The sequence below is a fragment of the Heterodontus francisci genome, chromosome 31, assembly GCF_036365525.1.
Source record: "Heterodontus francisci isolate sHetFra1 chromosome 31, sHetFra1.hap1, whole genome shotgun sequence".
NCBI classification, from domain to species: Eukaryota; Metazoa; Chordata; class Chondrichthyes; order Heterodontiformes; family Heterodontidae; genus Heterodontus; species Heterodontus francisci.
Window position 1 is genome coordinate 44,040,922 of NC_090401.1, and position 10,239 is coordinate 44,051,160.

The 10,239-nt window shown below is 42.2% G+C and overlaps 2 protein-coding genes across 3 annotated transcripts in view; both read left to right on the top strand.

The window, feature by feature from the left end:
- The window catches only part of cep85 (centrosomal protein 85), an 84,974-nt gene extending 81,059 nt beyond the window's left edge, over window positions 1-3,915 (top strand). For both annotated transcript variants that reach the window (XM_068011449.1, XM_068011450.1), the window contains one exon: window positions 1,526-3,915. In XM_068011449.1, coding sequence (XP_067867550.1) covers window positions 1,526-1,689 — 164 coding nt within the window. In that variant the 3' untranslated portion in view covers window positions 1,690-3,915. The remainder of the gene's footprint in view (window positions 1-1,525) is intronic.
- A 1,947-nt stretch (window positions 3,916-5,862) lies between these two features.
- LOC137347216 (SH3 domain-binding glutamic acid-rich-like protein 3) overlaps window positions 5,863-10,239 on the top strand; it is a 171,410-nt gene continuing 167,033 nt past the window's right edge. Inside the window, 2 exon segments of the mRNA XM_068011454.1 lie at window positions 5,863-5,914; window positions 5,917-5,969. Of these exon segments, the coding sequence (XP_067867555.1) occupies window positions 5,878-5,914; window positions 5,917-5,969 (90 nt within the window). The 5' untranslated portion in view covers window positions 5,863-5,877.

Here is a 10,239-nt window from a genome sequence, read left to right on the forward strand (position 1 = left end):
CCTGCCATTTATTGTGTATTCCTTTGCCTTGTTAGCTTTCCCCAAATGCATTACCTCACATTTCTCCAGCTTGAACTCCATTTGCCACTGTTGCACCCACCTGACTTGTCCATTTGATATCTTCCTGCAATCTACAGCTTTCTTCATTATCAACCACAGGGCCAACGTTTGTATCATCTGCAAACTTCTTAATTATACCCTCTACATTCAAGTCCAAATCAGTGCTATATACCACAAAAAGAATGGGACCTAGTACCTGCAGAACCTCATTGGAAACATCCAGTCACAAAAACACTGATCAACCATCACCTTTTGCTTCCTGCCTCTGAGCCAATTTTGGATCCAACTTAGCACTTTGCCTTGGATCCCTTGGGCTTTTACAGATATGGCAGATGAGTTTTAATGTGGATAAATATTCCATTTGGAACCAAAAGCAAATGAGTACAATGGAAGTCTATGGATGCCATGGCTACACAGGATCTCAAAGTGTTCATATCCTGAATACTTAGCCATAGTGTGAAGTCGTGATCAGAAAGGCAGATGAGGCACTGAGATTTATGTGGAGGGCATTGGATCACAAGTCAGAATGAATTCTGTTGATTGTACAGGGTAGTCCTGGTGGCCTATAATAAGTTGGGTTGCTCTAACTCCAATGTTCTAAATGGATTAGAAAGGGTTTAGGGAAGAGTGACCTGGATGAATCCAGGACTTAGTCCACAGAGTTATGGAGCAAGCAACTAGACAAGATATTTAACTTGGCCAACGAGCGCGGGACTAGAGGGGATAGGTACAATGTTCATAAACCTTAAGGTTAAAGTTTACAATATTCCCCTCTCTTTCTCCACCCCCCCCCCCCCCCCCACCAAAAGAAGGATAGTGAACATTGGGTACAAGCTCCCATAGAAGGGAGTTGATTCAAGGTCAACTAGTACCTTTTTAAGGAGCTGGATATTGAGCTGTAGAAATGGTGGGGTTAGAGGGCTATTAACACTTTTTTTTTCAGGGAGATAGAGGGCAGGAGCTTTAAGGATAGGGAGTTGGGTGCTGTAGTAGGTTGGCACAACCCAAGTTCTATGTGAAATGAGTTTGAGCACTGTCAATCCAGCCCTAATGGTATGTGCCTACTGCATAAAGTTGGCATATTCACACTGGTCTCTGGGTGAGTGGTGTAGGCAATAGAAATGATATTCTATTGCAGTGCAATAATCATATAATGGAGGTAAAAGCATGTTGGCTCAGACTGAGAAAACTACCTTATTCTGGTTGTGTTAATCCTGGTCTGCAGTACAGGATGCTGACACAGCATACTTGAAACGGAAAGGGTTCCACCCTCTGTGCTCCCATTCCTCACCCTAAGCACAGAGAAGGGAAGAGGGAGAGTGGATGATAAAGTAATCGGACATGGAATCTGAAGAGAGGATTGGGGAGGGAGTCTGTTAAAGAATAATCCTCTGCGGATTGTGAGCAGAATGGCACTTTCTCAGTTTTTGCTTCATTCTTGTGTTTAATTACTTGCTTTCCTCAGCAATGCATTATTCCAATGCAGAAGAAGGGGACTGGCAAAACATGGAGCTACTGACCAAGAGACTGGCTGAAGTGAGGCAGCTGGGCAGAGACATCGACGAGTTAAGGACTAGAATATCGGATCGATACGCTCAGGACATGGGAGATAACTGCATCACGCAGTGAATGTGTGCAATGGGCAATATTGGGGGAGGGAGGTGTGGAGGGCACTGCACTGGGTGTTTGTGTTAGATGTTTTGATGCTAAATTTTTTCATTGAAACTAATTCAGGAAATATGTTCACAAACTCACCACAATGCGGTTTTCCTGTAAGGTAGGGATAAAGGTAATCTTATCACAGCTGTGTCACTCGCAGTGCACTAAACAGCCGCCGTTCTGTGTCTCCACTTGTTCCGTCGTTTGAATACGTACAAAAGTACTTGTGAATCTTCTTTATGAGCAATCCTCTTGTTTCTAGTGAAAGTGGCAATATTTCGAATAACTTGCGTAGTAACTAACTTCAAAGGCAAAATACTGCGGATGCTGGAAATCTGGATTAAAACTCATGCTGGAAACATTCAGCAAATATGGCAGCATCTGTGGGGACAAAAACAGTTAGCATTTCAGGTCAGATTTCCTTTTGTCAGAGCTGAAATGTTATCTGTGATGAGAAACAGCTGCTGTCTGATCTGCAGATTGTTTTCAGCATTTTCTATTTTAATTTTTGTACAACTTTTTTTTATGCCAGTTCTGAGATTGACTGCAAGAATGTAATCCTAGGGGTGGATAATGAGATATTTTGAAAGGGATATTGCAATCGGCCATTTTGGGAAAGATCGAATGGGGGTAAATTTGGAGATAGCTATGGTAACCTTTGTGTTGGTTGATTATCAAGTGTGCAGCCTTTCAGGTTTAAAGGAGTGGGTTGTTTTAGTTGTCAATTTAAACACAAATCAGCAGGAAGAGTGGTAATCAATGATGAGGGTTAGGGTAGCATGTCCTTAATTTAACTACCCCAGCCTCATTGCGGGGAGCTGAGATATTTTCCAGTGAGTATGTCCTGGCCACTACTGATTCTGGGTCACTGAGTGTAGTGTGGAGCAGGTTGGACTGGAATGCATGTGTGCAATTCCCCTGGTCCACACTGACCTGGGCTGAGTGTAGCCATCCCCAACTTTCATTTTACAACATATTTTTAAAAATTGTGAACTTTGCTCGCATTAGTGTGAAGTATCATAGCCCTGTGGAATGGACCATTTCCATCATCATATTGCCCATATTGTGCAGTCCCAGGTAGGGAATAGATGCACCCTAAGCTTTTTCCCTTCTGTCGATTGTTCAACCTCTGAAGGGTATTCCCCAACTTTACCTATCTGACTCTTTTTTCTGTTTTCCACTGCATCCATCCTAGGACCTGAGTGAAAATTGAGAGCATTAGGGACTGAATTGAGACAACCCTCCAACTAAAATTAGAACCAATGTTATGCAGAAATTATTGAATCAAGAAATTCATTTGAAATGTGGGTTTTCAGTGGACCCGAGAATCTCTTAATTGGACTGCCTTCTGTTGTAATGTTGAGATTTTCAAAGTACGCACTGCACTGGCATAGTATGTCACTGTTGCAATGCTTGATGACGCATCTGTTGTTAACAATGGGCAGATAAGTCTCTGAAAATAATGCAGCATTTAGAGCATGAAGCAAATCCCATGCACCAGAATCGATCAATGATCATTTATTAGACTAGGCAATGCTGCACAGTGCCTGTTTAAGATCCTTGTCTTTCCTTGGAAGGGTTGCCAACTGATTCATCGTTGTTATTCAGGCAGATGAAATTATATAAAAATAACGAGATGCTGTGGAGTTGCAACTAATGCAATAAAATATTTCCCAACTGAATCCCTCCATTATTTTCTTAGACTGACCAATCTACTTGTTTCCAGTTGATTTCCAGCATTCACAGGTTTTTTTTAAATCCATGCAAAAATCTGTTGTGCATCTGTAATTTGTTTTAAAATATAAGCTAAAAGGAGCTATTCATCTCCGAGTAACAGACTTCTCACCTTGTCCAGTGCCCTGCTGAATGAAAGCTTTCCTTTGTGATACAAAAGGTCAGTTTCTGAACTTCTACCAAAGTATGAAATTATTTTTATTTCCTTTTTCATAATGAAAAATGTAAAGATTTCAGGATACTGACTGACGTGAAGAAACTGGAAAGTGTGCCCTGCAACTAGAACCTCAGCTCAGGATATCTCATCTCTGCATTTTATCTGAATAGGAGCAGTGTATAGAGTCAAACTTGCACTGTCTGCTTTGCCTTGAAAAGACATCTGTTTGTACTAATTTTATTACAATTTTTGTACATTTTTGATGTAAAAATTATTTATAAATTTCATACATGTAGTAATTACATTTGTATTTGCAAATAAAATTTTCTATTTAACTGGCTGGCTGCACATCTGGTAACTGAGGACCTGTGATCAGTTTGCATGCACTTCAGGTTTTGAAACCCCCTTGAGGGAAGCAAGACTATCCATTCCCAGCTCTGAGTTTCCAACAGTGACACCTTTTTTTTTTATTGGTAACTGTTAGTTGCCTAGGGTGACCTCATCTCTCTCGGGAGAAGCAGGGAACAAACTCTTCCAAGGCTTTCAATTTTACACTTTCCCCAGTTAATTAGTTCCCAGCCTGGCAAAGCCTCTATTTAAAATTCTCATCCTTGTGTTCAAATCCTTCCATGACTTTCTTCCCTTGCTCCTCCTAACACTCTCACCACCTGAGATCTCTGCATTCCTCCAAATCCTAGCCTCCTGGACATCTGATTTTTTTTCACCTTCCTACCTCTTCAACTATCTTTCTGACCCCTCTCTAACATCTCTTTTTGTGGTTTGGTATCAAATTTTGTCCGAGAGCAGTGCTGTGAAGTGCGTGGGACATATTTATTTGTTAAAGGTGCTGTATAAATGTAACTTGTTTGCTGTTGAAGGAAAAATTCAAGTTGTAATTGAATAAAGTGCATAACTTGCCATCGTGTAAAGTGGAAGGAAGAAGTTAACTGGCCAATTTATAGATAAAAGTTACAGAATGAAGAAACTCATTGTGTCCCCAGAGGTAATGGAACAAGGACACAATCAAACATTAAACCCAATCGAATATGTGCCATATCCGACATTGCTAGTTTGAGAAGCTCAAGTTCTGTGTGTCCCAGTTATTCTGTTCTTGCTTAGAGATTGGGTGGCTGACAGTCTGTTTATGTGGAGTTAACCAGAAACCTATGCTCATTACAGAAATCATTTTTACAGTTGATCTGTTATAAATTGTGTTCAGATAACTTTGTACATATACCAGGTGAAGTGACACACTGGCTGGGCTTGGGACTGATCTTTGATATGTCAGGAGTTGACTGTCACTTAAGGTTCTACATTTGACTTCAGTGTCCCAAGGCACGAGGCAAAACCAAATCAGCTTTGTTTATGCTTCCAGTGTGTAACCAATGACCCTCCCACGAAGTAGGATGAGGATCCCCATGGAGAGGAGGGGAGACAAATTGCCTACTCTTTGAACAATAGATTTCTTGTTTTTCCCCCTCCACGCCAATGAGAGAATTAAATTGGAGCATTCTCTTTTATCTTATTCCTTGGATTTTTAAACAATGCACGGCCTATTCTATATCCCTTGGCCAGCATCACTTTATCACAGTGCTGTTTGTGAGATCTTGCTTTGTGCAAATTGGCTGCTGATTTTTCCTACATTGCAACTTCAAAAAAGTACTTAATTGATTAATTAAGAAGGTTGTGAAAGCTGCTATAGACTTGCAGGATATTTTATTTGTTTGTGTATCTAATAACTTATGGACCATCCATTCCCTGTGGGATGGGCCTTTGGCTTTGTTTTTCAGGAGGAAACACTGGACAAAGATTGGAACCATAAACATGATTCATTAAGTCATTTATAACTAACTGCTCTGGGAGTATTTGATGGGACAGAGGCGCCCAAAGCAGCACTAACATTTAATATATAAAAACAGAAAATGTTGGAAACACTCAGCAGGTCGAGCAGCATCTGTGGCGAGAGAAAATAGTTAATGTTTCACGTTTGTGGCCTTTCATCAGAACTAACAAACTTTGAAGAGCACAAAATTAACAAGTATTTCATAGGGGAATACCTACTCCTTAAATGATAGCAAGTTTATGAACCTCTCGCTTTTTCTTTGCTTTCTGCCAATTGGGGATTATAAGGTAGGTACTGCAGAGCCATTGGAACTAACGGGACTTGGTGCTTTTCCTTTAGAGCTGGTCCATAAGCTTATGCTGACGCGAGGAGGAGCGACTATTCCAATTGGCCCCCTTAAATCACATGTGAAGTGTTCCTTCAGATGTTTGTATCAGTGTTGAGGGCGAGAGCAGCAGAGACAACAGCGAGATGAGTGTGAGAGTGTATTACACGACCGTGGCCGGCTCCAGGGAGGTGAGTGTGCCAGAGGCATAGGTGAAGTAAAGGGGGAGGGGATGCAGCGACCGTGAAACTGTCCGTTGTTTAGGAGCAGTGAGGGAGCGAGAAATTGATGCACCCAGTGTTGGAGCTGCAGAAAATGACAATGAGCCGGACAGCGGCGATGCAACATTGTAAACTATTAGGTTGCAGCTGTGGGATACACAGTAACCGAGCAAGACCCGGCCTTAAAGGTGCGGGCGGTCTGGGGGCTGCATTTCTGCCATTGCACCGAGTTACGAGGCCAACCGCCGTTCAGTTATTGTAATTCGGCCGCTAGTTCTGCCCCACCCCACTCCACCGTTCTTTTCCATCCATACCAACACCACCTGCTCCTCTGACGCCAAATTATTCCTCGACCCCTGTTCATTATCGTCAAAGCTACGACAACCCTCAGCCTTGTGCTTCCTTGTTCTTAAAAGCTTTCAAAAACCTTTATTTTTGAGATTTCCCCTTCTCTCGTTATTGTCCCCCTCACCCCAATAAACCATTGTATTGCTCTTGCGTGCTGTGAGGACCATGATGGAAAGGATTTTTTTTTTATTTAGAATTTTGACTAAATCAGCCACAGGGAACATGACTAAATCAGAACTAGGCTAACTCATTAACGAGCCTTAATTGAAATTTATACTGGCTATATTATTCAGGTCATTTTTCAGGGATTGATTTTTAACTGGGAATTGTGAGCTGCAGCATAGTCCAGTTAAAGGGGCCCTGTCTCCATGTGAAATCTTTAGAGAGAGAAGAGTTGACATTGGTTGTGATTAATGTGATTTTTCTCTCTGACAGACTTTAATTTCAAGTTACATTTTGGAGACCCTTCCCATTAATAACACGCATCACTTTACAAGTGGGCAGTGAGCCACATCCCACTGGGGTGGGAGGGGGGGGGTGCGTGTGTGCTTAAAATACTCCTTTTCATTAGAAATGGGAACTATTTTCTCAGTTTGTGTGCGAATGGGCTAACGTTTGACTGAACGGAGAGTGTTTTAGACACAGACTTCAATAAGTTGCATTTATATAGCACCTTTTTAATGTTGTAAAATATTCTTCACAGGAGCATTATCAAACAAAATTTGACATTGAGCCACGGGAGCAGATATTTGGACAGGTGACCAAAAGATTGGTCAAAGCAGAAGGTATTAAGGAGGAGAGAGGCGGAAAGATATAGGGAAAGAATTCCAGAGCTTGGGGCCTGGACAGCTGAAGGCACGGCCACCAGTAGTGCAACAATTAAAACTGTGGATGCGCAAGAGACCAGAATTGGAAGAGAGCAGAGATCTCTAGAGGATTCTAAGACTGGAGGAGGTTAGAGAGACCAGGAGGGCCGAGGCCATGGGGGAATTGAAAGCAAGGATGAGAATTTCTTAAAATTGACGCATTGCCGGACCAAGAGCCAATGTAGGTCAGCGAGCAAGGGGTTAATGGGGTGAATCTGCAGTCTGTTTCAGTACAAGTGTGACAGATTCAGAAATTTGCTGCAAACCAGTCAAGTTCAGAAATGATCTAAAAGTGGGGGAGGGGAATGGGTGGAATCTGAAGAGCCAGAAAATGTGTAATGGGTCAGTGGCAGGTGTCATTTAATCTGCATCATTGTGAGCTATACATATTTACCTAGAAAAATGTCATTTCTGCACATATTTCTTGTCAGTTGCACTTTGTCTGTTAAGGAGTCACATTGTTTAGAAGCAAATGTCTATCACGATTGGTCCCGATTGGTTTAAATTTCATATTCCTAAAGCAGCATTGCCATCCTGTTCAATTACCTCATTCATTTGCCAGTTTTCTTAAACTTGTGTCCTCTGGGTGTCGACCCTACTGCCACTGGAAACAGTTTCTCAAATGCTTCAGTTTTGCACACCTCTATTCATTCTCCCATTTAATCTTATCTGTTCTGTGGCGAACAATCCCACCTTCTCTAGTCTCCATATAACTGAGTCTCATCGTTCTCTGCTTTTATTCTAGTAAATCTCCTCTGTACCGTCACTAAGGCCTCAACACCCTTGCTAAAGTGTGCTGCCCAGATTTGGCCGCAATACTCCAGCTGAGGCCTAACCAGTGTTTTATAAAGGTTTAGCATAACTTCCTCGCTTTTATACTCCCTGGGCTTTATAAATAAAGGCAGAATTTAATAACTTTGTCGACTTGTGCCACCTTCAAAGATTGGCGCATTCAACATCTGCTATTAATCCAAGAAAGATGTAAGCCAATCAAATTACTGTATATTATATGCTATCAAATTTTTAGCTTTTTAAAAATTTATTCAGCAAATTGGCTGAAATCTTTTTATTATAAAAAACACAACAATTGTAAACACTTAAATAGTTTCAATTTAAATCATAGAATGGCCAGGCTGCTGTTGGAAATATGCCTGGGAAATTTTGCCCCAGAGGCCTAAACGTCATTAAAGGTCTGGACCTTAACATTTGGCTTCAAGAGCACTCTAGATGTGGCTGTTTACTGGTCTCTTGGTGCAGCTCTGAGGAATGGAAGGGCTGCTATCCTTTTTTACAACAAAAATGTCCACTCTGCCCCAATCTGTTGCCCTCTCACACACTGTTCCTGGCCTGCCCATTCACAACTTGTTGCCAACTGATGTGACCTTCCCCAAACTCATTCTGGCTGAAAGACAGTTTTCTGGGCAGTATGCACTTTACGCTGGATTTGCAGACCTGAAATTAATCCAGAGAATGTGAATTCAGATCCCCCTACGGCAGTTTCTCAATTTGGGGTTTTTAAGATAATCTGGAAATAAAAATCTGGTATCAGTAAAAGTGCCCATGAGTTGTCGGATTGCCGTAAAAACCCAACTGGCTCATTGGTGTTTTAGTGAAGAAAACCTGCCATCCTTATCTGGTCTGGCCTTTATGTGACTCCAGTTCCACACCAACATGAATCTTAATTGCTCCCCAACTCCCCCCTCCCCCACCTTCAATTTTAAAGAAAATTTGTCATGGAATTGGTGAGCCGCAAGAAAAACACTCTCGAAATTTCTCCCAGAGGTAATGAGAGAAGAGTAACAATCTGTAGGAATCTAATGCAATCTTGTAGTGAGCTGAGCAGTCGTACTTTGACATTTCAAGGGCCCTGGTCACTGAAGCGCCTCATTGAGTAATTATCTTCATTCGTTGGCCTCATAACCTTCAGTCCTGTATTAGAAGCAAATAATCACCTTGCTCCTTTCAAAAGCATTTGTTGACATTTGCATCAATTGCTTCACTGCGACTCTCTCCTTTGGTGTCTCCTCATTGTGAAATGCACCAGGATCTGTCGAATGTGTTGGGGATGTCATCATCTGGGCTCTGGTGAAGGGACTCTGCCCTGTGCCTCCCGTCGCTCAGCTGCTGCTTTGTTTTCTGTTAGTTCAGGTTTCCAGTCTAGAATTATTCTGTGATCAGCACAGAAGGAAGCCATTGGGCCCATCATGCCTGTGCAGGTTCTTTGGTTGAGCAATCCAATTAGTCCCACTGCCCCTACTCATTTCCCACTGCCCTTCACATTTTTCCTTCAAGTATCCAGTTCCGTTTTGAAAGTTTATACGGAATCTGCTTCCTCCACCCTTTCAGCCAGTGCACCCAGATCACGACAACTCACTGCAGCAAATGAAAAAGTTCCCATCTCTACATTTAAAAAAATAAATTGATGTGTTTTTGTGGGTTTAATCAAAACATCATTGAATTGAAGACTTAATGTTAGATGTAGAGAGATACTTTCGAGTCTTCTCAGTGTTGATCACAGGATCCAGGGAAACTTTCATCTTTGGGGCTGGGCAGCAGATATTTTGAGTGGGTTGTCTGCAAATTTCTAAACCAGCAGCAGAAATCTGTCTCTCTCTGTCTCTCTCTGTCTCTCTCTGTCTCTCTCTGTCTCTCTCTCACTCTCTCCTCATCGCTCAGCTCACGCGACGCTCAGCGCTCACTCACCTCTCACTCACTCACTCTCACTAGATAGAGAAGATAGCAGCTAGCACGGATAGAATAGAGACTCACTCGAATCGCTAGCCTAGCACTCAGCTTCACTCACGATCAGCTAGCACTAGCTCTAGCTCGACTCTCACTCGCTAGCTCAGCTCTCACTCACTCTCACTCACTCTCACTCTCATCACTCACGCACTCTCACTCTCACTCACTCTCACTCACTCTCACTCACTCTCACTCACTCTCACGCACGCTCACTCTCTCACTCACTCTCACTCACTCTCATCTCACTCTCATCAGCTCACTCTCACTCACTCTCACTCACTATC